The sequence below is a fragment of the Pteropus vampyrus genome, unplaced genomic scaffold, assembly GCF_000151845.1.
Source record: "Pteropus vampyrus isolate Shadow unplaced genomic scaffold, Pvam_2.0 Scaffold131, whole genome shotgun sequence".
In the NCBI taxonomy this organism is placed as follows: Eukaryota; Metazoa; Chordata; class Mammalia; order Chiroptera; family Pteropodidae; genus Pteropus; species Pteropus vampyrus.
Genome location: NW_011888912.1, coordinates 598,026 through 621,624, shown reverse-complemented (window position 1 = coordinate 621,624; position 23,599 = coordinate 598,026). Strand labels below are relative to the sequence as shown.

At 46.8% G+C, this 23,599-nt stretch overlaps 1 protein-coding gene across 8 annotated transcripts in view; it reads right to left on the bottom strand.

Moving 5' to 3' along the window:
* NEK7 (NIMA related kinase 7) overlaps positions 1 to 23,599 on the bottom strand; it is a 103,662-nt gene that overhangs the window by 25,560 nt on the left and 54,503 nt on the right. For all 8 annotated transcript variants that reach the window (XR_002782076.1, XM_023534738.1, XM_023534739.1 and 5 more), the window contains 5 exons: positions 22,444 to 22,584; positions 17,853 to 17,915; positions 16,233 to 16,343; positions 3,469 to 3,577; positions 2,659 to 2,766 (listed from right to left, as the gene is read on the bottom strand). Coding sequence is in view for 7 of the 8 variants with exons in the window: in XM_023534738.1 (XP_023390506.1) it covers positions 2,659 to 2,766; positions 3,469 to 3,577; positions 16,233 to 16,343; positions 17,853 to 17,915; positions 22,444 to 22,584 (532 nt within the window). In the remaining variant the exon portion in view is untranslated. The remainder of the gene's footprint in view (positions 1 to 2,658; positions 2,767 to 3,468; positions 3,578 to 16,232; positions 16,344 to 17,852; positions 17,916 to 22,443; positions 22,585 to 23,599) is intronic.

The following is a 23,599-nucleotide window of genomic DNA, read 5'->3' as shown; positions in this document are numbered from 1 at the left end:
GTGGGGCTGTGGCTTCGGTTACAGGCCCTGCGCCCACGGACGGGCACAGCGGTGCTGGGTCACTGTCAAGAAAACGGAAAGCCACTCGGCCAGGGCACCGGGAAGCTCCATTTAAGGGAGAGACGGGTTCTTATCACAAAAGTTAAAAATGCAGACACCCCTAGAACAAATTTCCTAACATCTGGTGGCACATCTGTACAGCTGACAAACGGTATGAAAGAAAACAGGGCAAAGGCCACTGGGACATGTACGACCCTCCAGTCGGCCCCCTGGCCACACCCCAACACGGAGGCACTAGATGCAGATCTGACTTAACATGAATAAAGGTACAAACGAAAGGGGCAGGGGGACAACAGCCGAAGACCTGTCTCGATCACAGACAACAGGTAGTGACAAACGTTCTGTCCTGCGGGCTGGCGAGCCCACACGTGCTGTGCCCTGCTCGGTTCTGGGCAGCACATACTCAGAGGCACTTGGAGCAAAGGAAGACAGCGACCAGGACGGACACCCTGAGAACAGAGACCACTGGTTACTCCGTTATCCACGGCCGCTGCTTCAACTCAGATCAGACAGCGCTGCTCTCGTTACGACCGTGCAAAAACCCCACCGCACTTGCGACTGAATGCGACCTCTCCCCACGTCCCACCAAGGCCCTTCCTGCACCCGCCCAGCGAGCCCCAGGCAGAGCCCATCCTGCCCCACCTGTCCCCGGCACAGGCGCTCTCCATCAGCCCGAGACGCGTCCCCCAGGTCCTTCATCTCCTTCTAAGCTCGGTCCGACCACCACCCCCTCACCGCCCCCTCAGGGGGGCCCCGTCCAGCCACACCCTTTCCAAAACACTTCCCCCGCTAGCCACTCTGTCACCTGCTAACAAATCATCCTTCTCTTTGTTTGTTTGTGGTCACCTACTTCCTCCCCCCAAGAGGACTTGTCTCGTTCAGGCCACATTCCTGGGACATGCATAAAAAAGGCACCAAAATGCTTCACAGTCATCAGTCTGGTCACGTTGACAGAAGCGACCTGACATCTGCACAGCACTCTGCATTGCTCGGAAGGCACGTGGACATTCACTACACTGGAGGGTTGGCTGGGACAGCTGATAACAGGCGTGGGTGTTATAAGTCTGGAGGAGGGGCCTTAGGACAGTCCCCAGATGGCCTGATCAAAGCCCACAGAACAACAGCATGTAAATCCAGTGTCCTCCGTTCCCCCCGGTCATCGTGCTACCTCTGCTGCTGGGGACCCGGCAGAGGGACACCACGGCGGGCACGCCAGGACGCAGGCACGTGGAGGCAAGGGACAGTGAGAGGACCCCGAACTCCCGAGGACCTGGCTGCCACACCGGACTTTGCGTGTCCTTCCAGCCAAAGGGGGAAGTGACGTCATCGGGCCAGTGTCTTTCAGGAAGAACACGCGGAACTGGTTTGAAAGGGTGTCGGACACAGGGACACAGGGAGGCTGGTTTCCTGACCCCAACACGAGGCGACCCTGGGCTGAGGAGGAGGAAACGGCAGGCAGAGATCCGGGGTCCGCCGTGCGCGCTGGAGCAGGGAGGGCGTCGGAGGAAAAGCGAAGGCCCTGAGATCTCTCTTCGGTTTGGGGGACCTGAATGTGGTCTGCACGTCCAGCAACGGCAGGTTCGGCATTTGTCATTTTCGCCCCTGTATTCCGGAATTAGTCTATTCTAAGCTGACACACTTTTGATTCTATGAAAACTGGAAACGTGGCCGCCTGCACAACCCTGTTTGCCACAGAAACGTGAGCGAACAGTTTCCTGCACGCTCGTTTGTTCTCACGGAATCGAGACATACAAATAATGTGCAAAATGAATAGATGTTTGAGCAGTGTAAAGACTCGCTGCTCTCTTCAGAATCGATAAATATATAAAATTGTGAAACCCAGAATAAAATACGAATTGACACAAAAATAAGTTCTCGCTATTTTGTCTAAGTATCACATTTACAAGGAGGAAATACGATGCGAAAAGTTTTAACGGAAGCTCTACCGTTCCCTTTAAATGATTCAATTTCAAAATTATTTCTTCCTAGTAATTTCTATTATTTCCAAACCAGGAAACTTTCCATCAATATAATGTTGTAACAGCCTCCTGCAGTTCTATTTTGGGTATAAACGGCATGGACAGTTAGCTCTAGAATGAATAAACTACCGAGGATTCTGCTTTATAATTTAGGGACATATTGAGAGAAATATCACTAGCCACGGATCACCTTCGAGATGTCCCCTCTGTGGTAACGAAAACCGCGTTAGGTTAATAAACATTTCTAAACTACTACAGTCTTTTAAATGGTCAGGCGAAGTCCTCTTCCAAGATATGGTCTATTTATCATTTATCTTAATATGATTAAGTGCGAAATAAAAGGGCGATTCCATGGCAACAGTTAAAACTACGTTTGTTCATCCACATTTTCTTTCACCAAGTGCCTGCCTGAGGTCAAGTTAACGGAAGCCCCAACTGTCACATGAACGGACACATGACATCTAACAGAGAACTGTGGGTCTCTGCTCAAGACCAGATGACTTTTAATAGTTTTCCTTAGGATGTAAGAGTTGGTCTAACTGGAACATGCCTTACGTTTTAACAGGCGGTAGGGAAGCGGGGGAGGGAGAGCTGAATGAAATCACGTAGCGTCTCTTACCTAAAGAGTGTGCGGCTGTGGTTTTGGAGCTGAAAAATCGGCCAAGTCCAAGATCGCCGAGTTTGACCACCCCGGTGGCTGTAATGAACACGTTAGCTGGTTTTATGTCTGCGAATAAATGAAGGCACCAGGAGAAAAGTGACGTCAGTTTAGGTATTTTCAAGAGTTTAAAAACCACTTTTCATGGCAGAACTTAAAATGTATCTTAAAAAGAAAAGTCAGTTTGAATTTTGTACCAATAACTTTGAGTGATTCTTACATATCCTAATGTCTACGTTCTCAGTCCTCTGATGATCAGCAATGCAGCATAAAGATCACTGTAAATTTTCAGTTAAAACATTGTTTTCCATTTTCAAATCAACTCTTGTGAAATTTGTGCCCTTTTGATGTCAATTCTAAATACCTTACTAAATATTAATTTATTAATATATTTACATTAAACGTAAACCCATAACTCCATATATATATATACATATACATATATATATATATATATATATATATATATATATATATATATGTATATATACACACAAAATTATTTACTTAGATGGCCTTAGAAATCTTGATGGCTTAAATAAATACCACTGGAATTTGTCACACCCGCCGGGAAGCCGCTCACTCGAGGCGAGCAGAGAAGGAACTGCTTCTCGTCCTCATTTAAAGGCCGGTGCGGCTAAGCTCGCAGGCTCATCGTTTAGCAGAGCTCCAGTGTGGGAACACACGACGCGAGGCGGCAGCGCGGACGCCAGGCCGGAGGCGCCCGCCTCCCGCGGCCCGCGGCCCCGGGCCCAGCGGCGGCGCACCCACCTCTGTGCATGACCCTGCGTGAGTGCATGTGCTCCAGGGCGCTGCACAGCTGCACGAAGTACTTCCACACGGTCCTCTCGGGGATCAGCCTCTTCTGCTTCTTAAAGTGCTTCGGGAAAAAGTGAAAGAATAAGACTTAGATACCTTCAGACGACATTCGGACGTGCAGAAAGCCGTCCGGCAGCCAAACCCCCACTGTCAGCTCCCCGTCGCCAACTCAAAAGCCTATGCTTTTCCAGCGCAATCCTTCCAAGAATTCGACCTGACACGAGAGCTTAATTCTCCCCGTTGTGTCTGATGGTGGCGCAGGTCGCCTCGCACTGCGCCTGCGATCGATGGCCAACGACTTCGACAAATTAACATCTATACAAAATAATTCCTCGGCCTAAAAGGAAGATGTCAGATTTCATTTTAGGAGAAGCCAGAATAACACAGTCTAGCAACCTGAAGGTGATTATGTTCCTTACAAGACAATTCTTCTCCTGACAGAGGGTCGCTATAGAATTCCTTTAAAATAAATATTGAACCACCTCGGTGATTTGAAATATCACTTAATTTATTAAAAATTAAACAAAAAGGATTTAAGTAAAAAGTTGTCATAAATATTTCTGTTGCACATGATGAGCCAAACTTGCTCTTCGCTTTGAATGAACGAAACGAAGCTTCACGGGAGGAGCTGAGTGCCAGGGTGGTGGGGGGAAGGGTGGGGCCTCGCGCGCAAGGCGACAGCCCCGAAAACGGCAAAGGCGGGGTGCGGTTCGCGCCGTTCTACGTTACACCTGCCAGAGAAACAAGCAGTAACACGCTCGTCCAAGGACACAGTCCCTAGTTCCTAAGAGTCACGAAGATTCACCATATAAAAACCAAAAATACAATCTCTCTCCTACTTAACAGTATTTACGACCGACGTCAAGTACTGTATTTAAGCAAGTTTTGACAAAATTTTCTGATAACTTTTCTCAAATAGAAAGTTAGTGATAGACAGCAAAGTACATATCTGTACTTTGATGCATTTCATCTGGAAACGGTGATTTTGCAAGTTCAACGGATTCCGATGTTTTGTTATTGAATACGGAGAACCTGCGCTTCAGGTAATTCCCAAACAAGTGTCTGTCAACCGTTCCCCCGTGACCAGTTGAGGGCAGGCTGAAATGACAAACAATACAGGGAAACGCGCTGATACCCCCCCTTCACGGTTAGCAAAAGGTTATACCCGCTGTCTCAATATGGACCCAACAGAGCAAAGGCTGAATCTTTAGGAAAAAGCTAATAACTTCAGGTTAGTCTTTATTCTGACAGATACTATGGAAATGAACTTACTAGCAATTTCAATGGCTATTACATCAGCAGCCAAAAACAACAATTAGATGACCAGGTAATTAATTAAAAAGCAAATCGTAGTATTATTGAAATGTTAGGAACCTCCTGTGTCATGTTTCGATATTAAGCAGTTTTCATCGCAGCTCGTGTCAACGTCAGCTTCCAGTCTAGGTGGCAGGCTGCAAAATCGGTTCTGTGCACATAATTTTCTTGCAGACTTGGAATGAGTCCAGATAAAGCCTGTCTGTGCTCGCCCGACGCTGGATTAGCATATCAGAGGCCTGTCTGATGTCAACGGGAAGATGGATGAGACCAGGTTACTTTTCATTCAAAAATAAATATACCGTATCGTGTAAGTATCAGACCGTGGAAGAAAAAGTCTATGCTTTAATGTAGATTCTAAAATCATCATAATTATAATTAATTTGGCAGCTTACTCCAAAGTCTCATGATTTAAAAAATAAATCATATATACAGGAAAAGGCAGAATGAAAAAATTGCCCTCGAAATGCACTTTAGGGAAGCTGTCATCCGACCAAGATGGTGTGCTCATTTCACGATTTTATGCTCTTCTTTGGGATTTTCTCTTTGAACAACAAATTTAATAGGATGACGATAACCCGGCATATCAACATAAAGCTGCCTGGACAGAACAACCTGCAAAAACCTAAATATCCAAATTAGAAACGGGTTTTTGAAGAATTGTATGAATCTGATTTGATCAGAAAATGAATCAAAGGCAGCTTCATTATGTCATTGGTGTCCGCCATATTTTTTACGTTTTTGTTTCAACATACGCGTTTTTCCAGCCTTTCCTTAAACGTGGGGACGTTTTACTTCCGAGAGGGCCGATGCTGCTGCTGCTAAGAGCCTGTCTGTCTGATGGTGGCACTGCCGGCTACGCTTAAATGAGGGTGAGCGGAAGATGGCAGTGAAATTTTGAATTCTTTTTATACCGGTGAAATTTATATTAGCACTACAAAGCAGTAACTTCCATAATGCCAAAGTATTAAAAAAAAAAAAAAAAAAAAGCATCTCCTTGAAACTTATTCTAATATATACATATCTTTTACGAGTTAATTCTAAGTCAAATAGCATTATTTAAAAACCCTATTTTTCTCCGAAAAAAGACAGCCCTCGATAAGTACTTAGCTCTAGATTAGGAAAAAAAAAAAAAAAAATCTAATGCCGACATATAGAAATAAAAAATGGACGCGTATTTGCCATGTGGAAAGTTTTTAGTAAAGCGATAAATAATAAAACCAAATTTTTGAAAAGGTTACTATCGATAAAGAGTTATGTGAAAAAGATCACACGATATGACACTTTTACTATATATATGCCATGAAATAGAACTGTAATTTTTTATACTCCCAAATAAAATATCTAAAAATGAATGGAGAGGCAGAAACTGGCACTTGGATTTACCTGGTCATCTGGGACGGGACTTTTATTTAGCCTTTTTTTTTTTTTTAAGTAGGGCATTCTTTATGCCAAGCTTCAAATATCATTTATTTTAAAAGCATATTTTCTATCAGTATTACTTAAATAAGTTAAATAAGATTTTGGCAAAACAGTCACATTTTTTAAAAAAATCACCAAATATCCTCGTACAAATCATATGCCCAAGACCAAACCCAATTAGATAGCGGACACTGACTATCTCAGTCCCGATTTTTTTGGACTAAACTGGATCACCTGGCTCCCGCATTCCAGACACTGTGACTCCCAGAACACACGTCACTTATTTCTAAGTCTGCAGTCTAGCATTCCTCCTCAAGAAATCTTGGGAAAGCTTCAAGTATTACCCAGAGTCAACTCATCCGCAGTGAAAGAACAGAAAAGGACGTCCTTGTTTTACACGTATAGAAAAAAATAATCTTCATGGTATATCAAAATATTCAAGCCCAGAATCTGACACGTTCATCTTTGAAGGTTTTAGACGGATCATCTGCAACCACCGGGCCAGCTTCGGGGGTACGACCCACGCGGTCACGCAGGCCTTGCTCTTAGTTCAAAGTTCCGCGCTCCCCTGTGTCATCTTGAGATTCTCAATCTCTTTTTACCCAGGCACCCACAATTATGCAGCTGGTACTGGGAACCATACACTAAGCATCCTTCGGAAATGTACTGCTCTAGTTACCACAAAACCAAAAAGCGACAAATGAGATTGTGGTGCTCAAGGCATCCTTGAAGAAGGTTAGAAAAAGATGGTAACGAAATGACGAGACGGTGAAGTCATGAGGACGAAACTGCAGGCACCAGCTACTCTCCATCTCCGCCAAGCATCTAATGAGAGGAGGCGAGTAACTTACGTTCTATACGAGGAAGCGTTTCCTGCTGGGGGCGCTGTCGAATGTCTAACGTGGCAGTGACATACGGCACATCCACCTTGTAATAATGGACCTGGTTATGGGTGACCCCGAGCAAGCCACTTACCCAGGCTGGGCCTGTTTCTTCGCTATATTAAAGAGAGTTTGGAGATCACCTCGTGGCCCATCTCTAAATATAATCTACGTTTCTATAATCTCAGTCACAAATAAAAGGTAGATAATAAATGGCTGTTTGGCACATTTTCACACTTAAAAGTTATTATATTTTACTGCTATGTCCTATCCTCCAAACTTGTTAATAAAAACAAAGCAAATATTAATAATAATTATTGGACCTCAGAGACCCCTCTACTTAATACTATAGATGGTTGTCACATGAGATGACACGTGGTTAGATTTCTTTACTATAAACTTGTAATTAGGTCAAACATTCACCATCAGAAGGGAAGGTACACTTCCAGACAAACACACCTCTGTAACTGTCATGCATTTTTATGAGACTACATCTTATGGTGGTTACGGTGGTTATTTCAAAGAATTACAGGCACAGAAACTGGGCGGTGGAGAAGACAGGACACTTTTGAAAGCGTAACTGATAGCTCTAAGTGTGGTTTTGTTACACTGATCTTTTTGTGGAAACAGTTTTCTTTGAGGGTGGAAGGGATTCTCAACAGATTACGCTGCACGAACATTCGCTTATATGCAATTGTAGGACTTACGCGAATGTGTAAAACAGTTCTACCTCGATTAGAATTGTGGTATGGAATACCCATCTGCAGCACGTGAATAAGTTCACTCTTGACACTCTGAGTAAAACGCAGAGATCTGAAGTTGCTTTAGAACGTGCGAAGTCGGACAGGCCTGGAGACCACGAGGTCACTGACAACACTTGCCACAGGCACTCCACGTTACCCACCGCGATGAAACAGTTCCCCGTCCGAGTTGCACTGTCTTTTTCTTTCATGTGACATTCAGAAGTCTGCTAGGAGCACTCAGTGCTTAGAGGACTTCCCTGTACTCTACTCATTCTCCAAAGTTAAAATTGCATAGGTTATTAACGGCAGCCAAAAATACTTTCCATCGCAGGATAGAAAATGTAACAGCTAGAGATTTTTTCTGAGCATTTAAGCCTTGGAAAAAAAGAGCCCAAGAAAAACGAGCTCCTATAAAGTCACGAAGTTCTTCTCCCCAAAGCTGTCTCTGAACACTGGCACGCGTGAGCCCTGAGAGACGCGCCCATGTCACTAACGGCGACAGAGAAAATACCTGGGACACTTCCGGTGGCTCCTTCAGGGTCTCGGGGTACTAGAGAAAAGCGGAAGCGCGCGCCTCGTCATGAGTCCTTGCTGTGACGTGACGCCACACGGCAGTGAGAGAGGTGGTAAGATATTTCGATATTCTCAACCAACGAGAAAACCCAGCGGAACAATAATGACATAGCACCGTCTCGGCAGAAATCTAAAGGCAACAAAATGGGACAGGCGTCCCCATCTCTTCTCTCGGGTGCTGCTCCGACACGGCTTCGCTGGGCGGGACGTGCCTTCGGAAGGGTGACTTGGCATCGGAATTGCCTTCGATACAAGGAGCAAAAAGTGCCTCGAAAGTTATCTTCTGATTTCTCCCGAGGAAGCACAGTTCAGAGCTTACACAGCATCTTTTAGTTACGCTCACAGATTACGTAATGGTCAGTACGGTATATAATTTTCAATTTGTTAAAATTCCTAAGTGCTATACTACTTCACTATCGAACTACTTAAGTATCGGAGAAAACCCAAGTGACATTTATCAGCATGGCTCCTATAAAAATACTTCTGTGTAACAGACCTGTACATGCACACCATACGCCGATCGACACCTATGTGGTCAGGCACACAGGTGTATGTGCGAGGGTCAATTCTGCATAGTTGTTTTCAGGCGGTGCCACTAACTGACAACCTTAAAGCTTCTGAGTAATTCTAAGGTGATATGGAACATAAGGTGGACGACAGTCTCACACAACAGACTCGGCCGGAGCAGAGTGATTTGAAGTCACCGGCTGTTCTCACGGGGGTCTGGCGTGCGCTGTCCACCCTGTGCCAGGTGCTGAAGTGGAAAGCGCAGGAATCTGGGTAAACCGTAAAGCGGGTTCCAGCAGACGGACGGACGGTGCTGCTGGGAGATTTGACTGCTTTAAGGGCCCACCGTGTGAAAAGGCCAACCGTGTAAAAGCACCTCGAAGTGGCTTTGCTTCCAGTACAGCCTCTGAATTTGGTCCATACAAATAAAAACGTGTCTGCAAGTGGAGAAACCACCACCAAGGAGGTGAAGGAGATTTGTAAGTTATAACATTTGAAGCTCATAATTACCTCCAAAACCCTGTTGACGTGTGAGTTAACTGATCGAAGTCTGTGGCAAGCGCGGTCCCCACACCTCGCCCGCACCCCAGGTCCTCGTCCAGAATCCCCCTGTTGAGTGTGGGCCAGCTTGTGCGTATGATGAACCACACCCACGTCACATGACCTCGGGTGCAGAGCGTGCTGCAGGTGTCACCGACTCTCCATGTCGGCCGCCTGGGAGGTCATCAAGAGGGAAGCCATCCTGGTAGGCCTGGCCTAAGTGGCCAGCCCATCCAAAGTCCTGGATTGAAGCCAAGACTCTCCTGCTGGCCGTCAGGAAGCGACCCGCCAGGCTGTGCAGAGGGCCACATGGCGGGGACGGCGGGTGGCCTCTCGGGCCCGTAATGGTCCCCCACTGCCAACCAGGAGGACAGCAAGGACTTCCGTCATCCAACCACAGGAGCGGAATTTCCCCAACAACCGGTGAACAAGGAGGAGGACCCTGAACCTCAGACGATCACAGCCCCGGCCGGTACCGTGGGAGTTGGTTCTGTCCAGACGCCCACACTTACAAAACGTCCTTGGGTCCAAACGGCCCACAACGTTCACTTACACTTCCGGTTCACAGGATTAGGGTGCAAAACGTGCTGTCACGTTCTCGAGGCCCGACAGCACGCTGTGTTGCAACGCCAGTCACGACCCTCCGCGCCCCAGCAGCACGCTGGCCGTGGCACACGCCGTAGGCCGCCGGTTGGGGTCCGAATTGGAAGGGCGGGATTTAAATACCAGGGCCCTTCTGGCGTGGACCAGAAGTCCCCGTGGACATCTGGACAGGACCGAATCTCAAGGACCTTCGGTGCGGACAGGACCGAGCGCCCTGTAATCGGTGACGTCAGTCAGGCAGAGAAAGACAAACGCTGTGCGACCTTACTTGTATGTGGAATCTAAAAGGCCAAACTAGCAAGAAGCGCACACACATTCACAGACTCACAGCAGAGGGGGTCAGACTTGTCACCAGAGCGCGGTGGGGGAGGGGAACGGAGAGGGTCACAGGTACACGCTTGCAGTTATGAGATAAGTAAGCCCTGGGGATGTAAAGGGTCACACGGTGACGACAGGTACCACTGCTGATTGGTACGTGGTTGTCGAGAGAGTAAATCCTAAGAGTTCTTGTTAGGGAAAAAACATTTTCTCTTTTGCTTTTTCTTTTATTGTATCTACTTGAAACGATGATGCTAACTCAACTGATTACAGTAATCATTTCACAATATACGTAAGTCGAACTATTATGCTGCACGCTTTAAACTTATACGAGGTATGGATCATATCTCAAAAAAACGGAGGTGGGGGGCGAGCCTTAACTAATTATTCGGAATTGTGCCAAACTGTTGGCACAAAATAAATATCTATCTAAATTATTTGTATTGCATATTTGCCAAAAAAACACCTGTAAAAATAAAACTTCCTTCTTAGCCAGTGTGGTGTGGTGTGACAATCCTGTGGCAGATAAACTCCTGAATTTCCTCTCACGAGACTTATTACATTGGGTTATATTTTGTTTTATTGATTTGATAGCAAAAAAAGCGTTTTAAAAATTTTGTCACCCATATGCACTTATATTTCCTTCTGTCGAACTGGCCTTCTAGTAAATAGTTAGAAATATAGAAATTTTAAATAGCTCAATGAATAAACTATATTTTGGCAAAATGGGCTATAAAAATTTAAATACGTTTTAGCAACATTTCTATCGACGAGTTGAAATAAACTCTCGTTTATGTATTTTGGAGGTAGTCTCTCATGTCCGTCACACTAAGTAAGCCTCCAGGACCAAGTATGTCTCCCGACACGGGAGGGGGAGATAAACAGCATTAACGAGGTGTGCCACAAGGCGGGGTGAGCATCGGCCCAGCTCTGGGCACAATAAGAAAACCGGAAGCAGACGTACCACAACTGCTCAGCTGAAATCTGTTTTGTAAGAGTCTATTTTCCTTTACAATTCTGATTACTGATGATAAAGAAATGGATGATGAGGAATTCTGGGTTTCCTTTTATCCTAAATCTCATCTGGGAAGTGCTTCATCTGACCACAGCCTCAGGTACTCCTTTGTCACTAATTAGAGAAATACTGAATATTTCAACTATAAATTGCTTAATTACATTTGTCAGCCTGCTCTAAACCAATTAATTATTTACTTGTAAAAATCTTTGATGCGATGCTGTCCCGGGGTTCATTTCTGGAATACAGACCAGGAGCCATATTTCCTCTGCCACCCCAATTAAGCTGAAGATGCGAGACAGTGAAATACAATGTTGTGATGTACAATGATTTACAGCATTATTCACTAGAAAGAAACGAATCCCCGTTCCTTATGACTCAAGTTTATCTGCTGCTGTCCCTGACAAAGCATGAAGTCGCTGTCACGCTCCTTCATAAAAGAAGTCCCTGTGAGTTTGTCCTATGCAGTCTTAGCACGAATAAGAGAGTTTAGAAAACAATTACAGAATTTCTCAGGGCCAAACAGAAAACCCTTCTCGTATGAGAATGCTGTCATCTCTCCCGCCAGCTCACCACTCGGTATCTTAGCAACCCCCGTGCGAGCGGAGTGTGAAACAGCAGGAAGCTGCTGGTCATTATACACCACCCATGCTCCCCTCCTGGCCCCTGGGACAGAGACGTGTAACAGAGGTAAAACCATCAACTTCTACGCGTACAATCGGCACATATTTACTGAGTTAATGTTATCGGCCAGGAACCTCCCTAGAAACTGGAGGCAGCCTGGCGAGCGAAGCAGACGCGGTCCCTGTACTCGACAGAGCGTTAAGTCAAACGAGAAATACAGACATCGATAAAAAAATCACACGTAAAAATATGATCCTTTTCCTAACCGGCTGTGTTCCTGAGTGGTATGAAAGAAAAGTATTAAGAGCCTCAAACGGTACAAGGGTCAAAGGCAACACGCTTGAGAAAGTGACGTGTGAATGGAGACTGAAGAGTAAATAGACAAAACTCATGGGGGGGGTGGCGCTCCAGGCAGAGGGAACGCACAGGGACGCCCAACGCCCGGAGCAGGAGAGCGTGGGGAAGGGGGAAGTCATGAATCGGAGGTTTAAATGGAATGAAAAAATCTACAGACTTATGGGATTGATGCCACGGATTTGGAGAGGCACAGATAATTAAGTATGTATGTGCATATGTTTGTATGTGTCTATAAACATATAGACACATACGAATGTATTATTTAGCCCTCATAATAACACTTAAGACGGGTTTTATTAGCCCAATGTCATAGCTAGGGCAACTGCAGCTCATTTAATCGTTAAAGATTAAATAATGAATCAAGGTCACACAGCACCTCGGCTTCAGATCCCTCCCTTGCCGTCAGAAGCCCAGTCGGACTCGGCCGTCCTGTTACAACGTGTTCCACGCCGACTCCGCCTTTCCACACTCGCCACAGCTGCCCTTACACGGTTCTCTGAGGGCGGTAGCCCAAAGCCCCTCTCCGCCCTGACAGTGACTTCCAAGTAGGCACAAGCCACGTATCTGGCACACAGTAAACGTCCAATAAACAAATCGATTCAAGAGCTGTTTTTAAAAGCTACAAATCGCCACAACTATTTTACAGAGTAATTTGCCCTATCTGTGATGATTTCCAATACCATGTCCTATTACTCACCAACCCTGCAGAAGCCTAGGTGACCCCCACCTGAGCGTGTACGATGTTGCCGTGTTGACAAAAACAGGTTGCGTGCCGGCGCTCTCTCTGTACGAATGCAAAGCGATGGGAGGGGTCCCCGTGTCTATCCACGAAGCAGGAGTTCAACACGCCACGATGTGTCTGACGAGGACGCCTTTGCCAGTTTGTGTTCTGATTCGGTCTGAGCGGGGACCGGGAGCGCACGCGGTCGGAGCCAAGTCCCTGAGTGATCGTTCCTGCTCAGGCCTACGGTGTCGCTCTGCAGAGGACACCCACGCGCACTGGAGGACGGGGGGTGCTCCGTGGGGGGCGCGGCTTGGTGGAACTCCGCTGGGCCAGTGTGCGGACACGCCAGGGGGTCGAGGGCTGTGACCATGCCACCTCCACCTGCAGCTGACCTCTCAGGGGGTCCGCACAACCCGGCCCAGGCGTCTGCTGCCGTGAGGCAACGCGATGGCACCTCAGAGGCGGGAACAACGCGGCCAACCGTCCACGGAGGCCGCTTCGAGGTCCCGCCCCTCTCCCCCGGGAGGCTAAGACGCCCCCGCCAGCCTGGGACGCATTAGGGACCAGTCCGCATAGGTCATTCTTTAAAAGGCTTCCCTAATCATCTGGCACAGGACAGACGCCTCCGGATTTGTGTCAGACGCCCCGAGGGTGCTTTCGGAGCTCAGCAATTCTGCGGGAGTGGTCGCTACTCGTGGCCACAAAGAATTCTGTGGTTCTGATCTGTCTCATGGTATCTACTGGGTCTGCGGACAGGAAGTTCCTGGGTGATTTGTACTGACGGTGAGAGCCACTTAAATCGGGAGCCGAGCTCTTCATCACACTGCGTATCAGGTCCCATGACACGCTTTCCCTTTGTCACCACCGTGAAAAGGGTGGATGTGCCGAAGATGGAGGCGGCCGGGCTTCCATCAGGCACTGTGGCCCTGCCCTAGTTTCCCCCGGGGGTGAAGGGACAGGAGTGTCCTTCCAAGGTGAACGGCACGGGCTCACCGTGCGCGTGGAAGAGGAGCAGAGAACCCGCTGGACGAGGGCAGAGCACCAGGGGACGGACGATCACAGCCCAAAGCCTCAGGCTCTCCGTGGGGCGCGAGGCTCCGCCGTTGAAATGACATTTCTTTTCTCTCCCCTCAGCCCCTATTTGCCCGATGAGGACCGGCCCCCCTTCTCTCCCACTGGAATTAAATCATTCTTGTTCTTAAAGGTTGAAGCACAGAGTGGAACCTCAGCTGTCTCTCTCGAAAGGTCTAGCTGCGTTTGCTTTCATGTGTCTCCTCTCGATAGACAGCTGTTTTGTGAAATTTTCCATTGGTGTATTTGAATACTGTTTAAAATTAAGACAATAACTTTTTTATTGTTCCTTAATTTGCAAAGACAGAGTTTGTTAGTGGTTAGCTGTCTGTGCTAGTGGGAGGAAGTTCCTAAAACAGAAAATCAGATACCACCGATGAGAAGTGAGTCACTGACGGTGGGACTTTAAACGGTGGGCTTGCTAGCATTCTGCGGTAATGAGAACGTCGGAACGGGTAGTGCTTTTCTAATTCAGAAAGCAAACTCAGAACTCTCCATCTCACGTGGCAGGTGGGGAAACGAGTTCAGTGGCCGACCCTGGAGAACGGGTCCGTAACTCCGCTGGAGAATCTGCCAGCCCTGGGCTCAGAACAGCCGCGAGGGCTTTGTAATGAAATGCGTACTGGGTGTGCGGCCGCGTTTTTTCTGGTGAGAAAGTCGAGGGTCTTCATCCCATTTCCTCAGGAGTTCTCAGTGACACAAAAATCTTTAAGGGCAACTTAAGGGAAACACATGGATTTTTCCATCAGCCAAAGCTCATTTCAAAGCCGGTTCTCCTGTTTCCCGGCAATGACAGTCCTCCGGCTGTCCCTCTGCCCCCCAGGACCCCGTGCGGACCAACAGATAATGCTACGAAGCGGCCAATACTGTTTTAAATGCGCCTCCCGATGACTCCACGTGGCAGAGATTACTCGCTGTGCCCAGGACCTGCTGAGCGACCAACTGTACAGACAGCGGCCGCACCACATACGAAAACGGATCTCTGAACCACAACCTCCAGCGGCCTGACCGGAACGCCGACCTTTTATCTACCTGGAACCACCCATGGAGCCAGACTGTGGGAAGCCAGCCTGCCACCCCTAGTGACAACCCAGGAAGCTAAGCGATGACCTGGACAACGGTCGGCCTCCCGTGGCCAGGACCTGACGCAGAAAGCCACATATGCCTCTCTAGCCACTTCTAGTCAGCCCCCACCACTCCTCCAAGTCGCCAGCCCCCAGGCCTGGTCTCCGGGAACCTGGTAGATCAGAACGGCCACATTAGCCCCAGAATTTTATGTAACAAAGACATAAATAATAACAATAACACAGCAGTAACTTCCACTTATACGCATCCTTACCATGCGTGAGGCACCATTCTAAGCTCTGAATAAACATCAGGTAACTAATCATTTAAAACAACGAACCAGAGAAGTAGGTTCTACTATTATTCTGATTTTGAGGAAAAAAAAAAAAATGGCACACAGAAGTAACCTGCCCAGGGACAGCAGCTTTTAGGCTGCTGTTATTTGGGGGTTTCTATAACTTGTACCTGAACTTGAACCCAGTAAACATGCCTTCGGAAAAGCAAGCTAAGTAGCTTCAGTGGACGGATCAGGGTCTGGTGTGCACGGGCCGAGCGCAAAGCCTCTCTTCTTCCTCAGTGGCCCCCGAAGCAGGCCGGGCCACTCTAGAGTCCCCTTCTGCCCCTTCGCCTGACATCGGGAGACGCAGGACGAGGGTGGTCTGCGCAGGGAATTCAGCTGCGAAACTAACTTTAGCTCACAGAGGACGGGTCTCGCGGCGTGCTTCCACGCCGGTGCTGAGCGTGTGCACATCCACGCTGGCCAGTGTGGACTCTGCCAGGTGGGCCGGCTTCACTGTCACCGCTGCCTGCCACTGCCACGCCACAGGCCGGGCACCGCGCCGAGGTCCTTAAAGTATGTGTGTGACACACCTAAATGCTTACCAGACAGCGCCACTGGAAACAATAAGTCTTCGGGGGTTTTTTGGGGATTTTTTTCTTTTTTTTTTTTTTGACCTTACCTTTATCATTCTGGAGAGATCGCCAGCATCTGCTAATTCCAAAACGATGTTTAGCTCATTATCTTCAATGAACGACGCATAATATTTAATGACATTTGGATGGTTGAGTTGCTAAGGAAAAAAGAAAACATGGAAAAATTTTCTTATTGTAAATTCCCAAGAGTCACTTACGGTTTTGTAACTTAAGAATAAACTCAGTTACTGAATTTCGTTTTGAAGTTACAGAAATCTTAACCTGACAGTACATTTTTCTTTAATCTAGTGAATTTTGAAACGAGTATTGTAATTGTTAAAAGTAAAATAAGATATCGATTAATTTTATTTTAATATTCTTTATTAGAAATAATAGAATAAATTATGCAATGAAAAATTTTTTTAAAGTATCGCTAGTATAATGAACATGTATGTGCATATAAATGATCACTTGCTAAAAATTACATCTTTCAAGATGAGAACTGTCATTTCGGGACGCTCGATGGCAAATAAGTTTTCCTTTTTACTCTCATTTTCAAGTGAGGGCTGATCCTAATATAACTATAGCCAGTGGTTGAAAAACAAAACAAAGCGAAACTGGCATCCATTATATTGTACCTAAATATTGCTTTTAAGTCAAATGAAATAAATACACTTAAGTTATCTAAGGGATTGATTCATAAAATCGCCCTAAGAAAAATTTCACCATGTAGAAATATATGAATCAGTCTATACACATTTATGATCTTTTCGTACAATCTCTTGTTCAACCTTTAAACAAGTTAACCTGAGACAAATAGTTTCTCACCAAAAAAGGATTCAAGAATGGTCCCAGAGAGCACATACATGCGTTTCCTCTCCTCTTTCTACTTAAAACCTTTTCCTCAAAAAGTTTATATACATTTTTAAAGTCGCTACTTCATGGCCCAGGAAGTAACTACCGCTAACAGAATAATTTAAAAACACAGTTCGCTTTGAGCTCACTCTCATCTTTTCGGGTCAATCGGAATCGCTTTATGCAGAAACGAAACTGGATGGCATAGAGACCCGAGTCTTTCCTAACAGTTTAAACTGTGACGTAAGCCGCAGCAGCCCGCGAAGGACGTTCTGCGAGAGTAAAGGCAGCGCGGGAGAAACTGACTACAGTTATCGCTTTGAGTGGATGAGAAACTGGAAAACTCATTCTGACACATACGTCACGTCACCCTGTCTGAAACTGGAGAAAAGGTACAGAGATAGCACAGAAAGTGCGGGAGCCGTTTGCACAGTCCGCATTCTGCTACCGCACCTGAGAACACAAACAAGGTGTGCGTCGCTTAACCTTCAGGAGTATGTCCGACGAGGAAGATCAGGAAAAATTTCTTCCGTGTTTTATGCCTATTTTACCTATTTCCTAGTTAGAAATGGCGGGGGGAGGGGGGACAAAAGCTAATCCTACCGACTGTTCCAATTACGTTATTTACAATGAACACGAAGGTAATTATATTTTTCAACATGCTCAGATTCAAACTTACAGTCAGTTGAAATCAGAATGGCATAAGTTGTCGTAAACATCTTTTCATTCGTAAGTACAATATTTGAATAAGTCTTTTTTAACAACATATTCAATTATGTTCGAAATGTAGTCAACAGTGTCTGGTTATTTACCTTAAGGAGATCTATTTCTTTGATACAATCGGCACGGGCTTTGGCATCCATTAAATCAAATATCTAAAAACAGAATCCAGAATTATTTAATAAAATAATAATCTATAGTTCAAGCTACCATGTAAATTCATTAAGATCGTTTGTATTAAATTATACATCCACTAACAGACTTTCTTTCCGATTAGCTTTTGGGAGCTACAGAGAGCTGTAGATACTTTAGTTCATGTGACGGTTAGTGCTCGTCTTTGCCCTCAAAAGGCAGTCAGTATTAAAACAGGAAAAGAGAACAGCTAGATCTTTCACGTCTTAGGTTCAAATGGAACAGGATGGGAGCTGCAATCGTTAATACGATAAAATAATAGTTACTATACTGAACAATTAATATGTACCAACATACTGCACGAACTATCTCATTCAATTCTCATTTGATCCTTATACGGACGATGACATTATATTCTTATTTTACAGATGAAGAAAAGTAGTTTAGAAAGCTTAAGAAATTGACAGTTCACACAGCTAAATAAGGGAACAGCCAGAATTCATTCTCTGATCCGACCTCTCGACCATAATCTGCACGATCAAACCAGGTCCAAGTCTAATCCTGCGTCCTTGAGGGAGGGGAAATGACTCCAAGATGGTGAAGGCTGGTACTTCGGAAAGGGGGGGTGACAAAATCTTACTCTTGTTAAGTATAAAGCACAATGTGCATACAACACATAAACAGATATATTTATAAAATTTAAACTTCATGGGGGGAGGAGTAGTTAGGAAAAAAGCGTCTGAAAAGGCTCTTTGAAAGATGAAGAAAAGATTGAGAAATATGAGTCTAACGTGAAAAAAAGGAAAACAAGTAATACGACCGAGGGGCATTTACCAGGTCTCCGAAAACGAAGAGCTCCCCAGATGTCCTAGTGTGTGCGAAACAGGCCACACGAGCGGCACCCTGAACGCTGCAGTTAAAACGTCCGCACAAGCCAGCGCCACGGGCCGGTCAGAACCCAGCCACGACACTCAGCCACCACGGCCCGGCCCAGCCCTCCTGCCTCGGACTCCAGCGTGCCCCAGGAAAAGCAGGGGTGCGCCAGACAGGGCGGGAGGGGCGCCGCCAGGCCCGTGACCTCGAGGGCTGTCGGGGCGCCCAGCTCCGGTGGTCCCGACGGCTCCCACCCCCAGGTAAGGGCAGGGGCTCCCGGAGGCGAGACACCTGCGGACGACAGACACCTGCGAATGACGGACACAGGGAGTGGCCGCGCCGGGCGTGGGCCCAGGGCGTTCCGGCCCAGTCTGTCTGTGTCTTCCCCATGGGCCCCGTGAAGTCTGACACGCGCACACCTAGTGAGCTCAGAAAGATGTGTGTGCGAAGTGTGGTGCCAGAAGCTGACAGGGGTCCCCAAGCGGGCGGTGTGACGCTGCAGCCGGACCCGAGAGACGACGGGGCTCTGCGGGCAGGCACAGCGGGCGTCCACAGCGGAAAGCGAGCCACGACATGGGGCTTCGTGACAGCTTGCGAGAGGCGACCTTTGATCTGTAATAGGCAACTAATGCCCAAATATGCACGTGGCTCTCATCTTTCCTTCACTTTTTAAAACACGAAGAAAACAAAATCTAAAAACCAGAATGAGATCTGTAAACTCGCCTCCTCAAACGACTGTGGCTCTCGCTCACTGCCGTCCACGTGTCGCACAAACGTGTCCCGCAGAGCGAAAGCAGCGGCATGGCAAAGGCACCGCCTTTCACCTCACACTGCAGCTCATCCTCTCTCCGCTTCCACGGTCTTCACCTCCATTCCGATCGTGCTGTTTCTAACAAAAACTGCCAACATCGAGTCTACGCTGCTCAGGTTTTAATGTGAAACAGCTGAGCGCTGGGTACTGTTAAGATGTTTTTTATTAGTTTCAAGTGTACAGTACACTGGTTAGACATTTATGTGGTTTCGGAAACGATCCCCCTGATTACTCATTGTTAAGGTTTGAAAAAATATAGACTCTTATCCCAGCTAATGGTTTACGAAAAGAGAGAAATCGATGGCGTCGAAGTTCCTCCCCTTCGTTCACGTGACAGAGAAGGACGTGTGTGTGGCCGTGCGTGTGTCAGAAACAGTAGCTGTTCTCTCCCCCGTCGGCCCCAGTTAACCACCAGGATCTCGGAACGGGACAGAACGGAATGGAACGAAAAGGAAAGGAGGAGGGAGACAAGAAAGGTCTCTGAGTGGCAAATCGCAGTCCCAAAGTTTACATAAAATACCCAGGAGGAAACTGTTCTGCAAACACCAAGCCCTCGAAGGTACTGAACTTTGGGGAGATGAGAGAGTGTATTCGCTATAACGGGACACTCACTGCAGGAGTGAAAGGCAACAGGAACAGCGACCCGTCTGAAAGCCGCGTGACGAGCAGTGCGTGACACAGCTCACGCTCAGCTTCACACTCAGCACTCGCACACAGAAAAGCCACTGCTTCCCCAAAGTCCCCAAATGATGCCAGAAGAAGGATGTTGTTCCTATGAGAGACGTTAAATAATAACGACAAATATTAATGTAAACTGAAAATTTTGGACTTGCCGTTACAGAAATGAAATACACCCAGACTACTTACACTTAAAAATCACAATGAAAAGAGAAATCACTGAGTCTTGCCAAATCACGAAGGCCGATGCCATTCTCGGAAAGTACCAGCCGGAAGGCATTTGTGATAACTCAAAGAAAAGTAAAGAAGTACAAAACTTTCAATGTCTTAGACCTTGAAGGGATTCCTGAAAACATTATTTTATTTTTTCGGGAGAGGAAGAAAGGATAATTCTGGTACTAGCGATTAAGAAAATCACAAAGCTGGAGACATGTATAAATCTAATCTGCCAGTAATCGATGTGTCTATGATGAAAAAAGAAATTTAAAAACGAAAGAGTGAGCGAGATGAGATGTGTGTGGAACCCTAAGTACACAGGAGACCCTAAGTAGACACAAAACACCAAGACAGAAAGAAGCGTGCCACGTACAAACAGTGAACCTTTTAATTCGATTTATAAGTATACTAATTTAGAACTACATATTTTTTATTTTTAAGTGGATCCTCGATAATATCAAAAGTCACTCCTCAAACACTGAGAGAAATAAGCACTGCCGGCACATTTAAGGCAGAACTAAATTCTGAACCAAATACATTTATTAATGCGTTTAATTGGGAATTCGGAAGTGTCTTCTCTCTCTTTTTCTCTTAGCCAGCAAGTCCAGACAAAAAAGAAAATGAACCTTTAGAAAAAGTCATTCCCAGAGTCAAAGCCGTGCGATTTCATGAGCAAGAAAGGCAACACATACGGGAGAAGAGAATCGGGATTTTCTAAAAATAGTTTTCGTTAAATATTTGCCAGCTCGTCTTCAGAAGGCATCTTTTTCGACTCTACCAAAGTTTGAGTTTTTAAATTTATTTTATACTTAGTAAGAGCCAAGTTATCAGCCGTGTTCAGGCAGGTGCGGGCTGACAAATTCCTGGTATTCTCTGAATCACTTTAAAGGTTTTCTCTTGTCATCTTCAAATTTTGCCCAAATCGCTCACGATTCCTGAGGCTGATCAGGGTAACACTAGGTAGCCCGAAGGGAGAAAAGAGGAAAAAAACGCCTTCAAGTAACTTAACAGAAATGTCCTTGAACGGGCACATGCCAATTAGTTAGAAGAAAAACACTTAAAATGCAGCAAAGACGGTACTTTAAACCGTCCACTACGAGAGGTGAAGAGCCAGGGTGTACCCCACTTTACCCGGATCTGGCACCCATGGGAAGGTCAACCAGCGCCTCCTGTGCCTCCCCAGCTTTCTGAAGCCAGGAAATGAACCGAGTAGCTGGTTCCCCAAGTGAGTCCCGGTGAGAAGACCTCTCCGCAAAGACCAGCAACGCTGTGTGACGTCGAACATACGCGGGGACAGAGAGGCAGCGTGTTCCTGACGGGCCAGTGCCTTGGCGTCTCTGGACCCGCGGGGCACGTGGCACAGCGGGTGAGACAAGCGAGCGAGGGGGGCGGGACAGTGAGGCCGGGCGGGCGAGCGGATCCCGGAACGGCGAGGACACGGCGTGGAGGTCCCGAAGCGGACGCCCGTCCTCTAAGGCCACCTGCTCCACTTTTCCCTCCTTTGCCAGCGAACCCGCTCCACTGCGGGACGCCTCGCCCCGACCTGACGGCTGTGTACTGACTCGAGGCCACGCATCCCACGGGTCTGCGTCCCTGTCGTGATGCCTAGAGCTGCAGGGCTCCAGCTGAGGATGCGACACCCAGCTACACGTCCAATTAGGAGAAACGGTGACAATTCCAATCTGCCTCATAAAACCCAGAGCTGTGAAAGCTTGTGTCGGATCGTTCCGGCCAACCCCGAATGCGGGTGAACAAAGCCAGCTAAAGTGATAAAGCCTAGAGCTACGAGTAAAACTAAAATTTAATTTCTACTGTGCGCTACCCTCGATTCAAGCTTTTAAAGTACAATTGACGTTCTTTCCCAGAATTCCCAACATGACAGTTAGTTTTCAATCAATCAGGACATACTTTTCTCCACTGAGTATTCACATAGCACGATGGAACAGTGATGTAGAGAATTGAAATCATCTTACCTGAACTTTTTTTAAAGCTACTGGTACTCCATCCAAGAGACAGGCTGCTCTATAAACTTCACTAAATTGCCCGCGACCAATTTTCTTTTCTATCCGAAAGTTGGCTAATGTATTATAGCCCATGTCCGGTCGTAAGGCCTTCTGTAATTAGAAAAGTCAGAAAAGTTTTCAATCACACGATATGCACGCGATCATTGACTGTTTGCACATACGCAGGCGAGATCTAGACTAGCTGCAGACAGCCATGCGGTCCACAGACGGTCATGGACGGCGCACGGGAGCGAGCCACGGGCAATCCTGCGCTCGTAAAAAGTCCTGTGCGGAAGGAAGATAAACAAACAAGGTAACTGTGAACAAACATATATATATATAATGCGTGAGACAGAAAGGGCTAAAAAGAAAAAACAATCAAAGCAGAGGGACGTAAGAGGTCAGGGGATGAGGATTTCGAAACTGTAGATGCGAACGCTGTCAACGGTCCTCAGTTCACGGACGGCACACGCGTCCTGAGGACTCGCGCGCTTCTGTGACAATTCTTTCCTTCTCCAATGCACCTTTGAGTCGACGTGGAATAAATAGACATGTTCATTAGGTCCAACCTGCCAACTAATGGATGAAAACTCCTCAGCTTCCTGACCGTTATTTAACTTCTATAAAGAACGTTTCCAGTGGCGGGCATCATTGCTTTAAAACCAAAACAAAACAAAACAAAACAAAACAACTTTATTTTTTGGGGGTTCACCTGAGCGGAAGGTACAGAGACTCAGCACGGTCCCCGTCCCCGCCCACGCTCAGCCGCCCGTCTTCACACCCCAGCAGGTGGTCTTCTGTTGCGAAGGATGAACCCACATCGCCACGTCATCGTCGCCCAGAGTCGGGAGGTGACATTCGGGTCCACTCAGCGTTGCGCACTCTGTGGGCCTGGACAAACGTGTAATGACACGCACCCACCACGGCAGCATTGAACAGCATTCCCGCGGCCTGAAAAATCCTGCGCTCGCCGGGTCAGCCCTCGCGGCCCGCAGACACCTGGCAACCAATGATGTTTTTAGTCTCCATTTTGCTTTTTCCAGAATGTCACACAGTTGGGATCGCACGGGGTACAGCCTTCTCAGACTGGCTTCTCTCACTTAGCACATAATGACATTTGTAAACA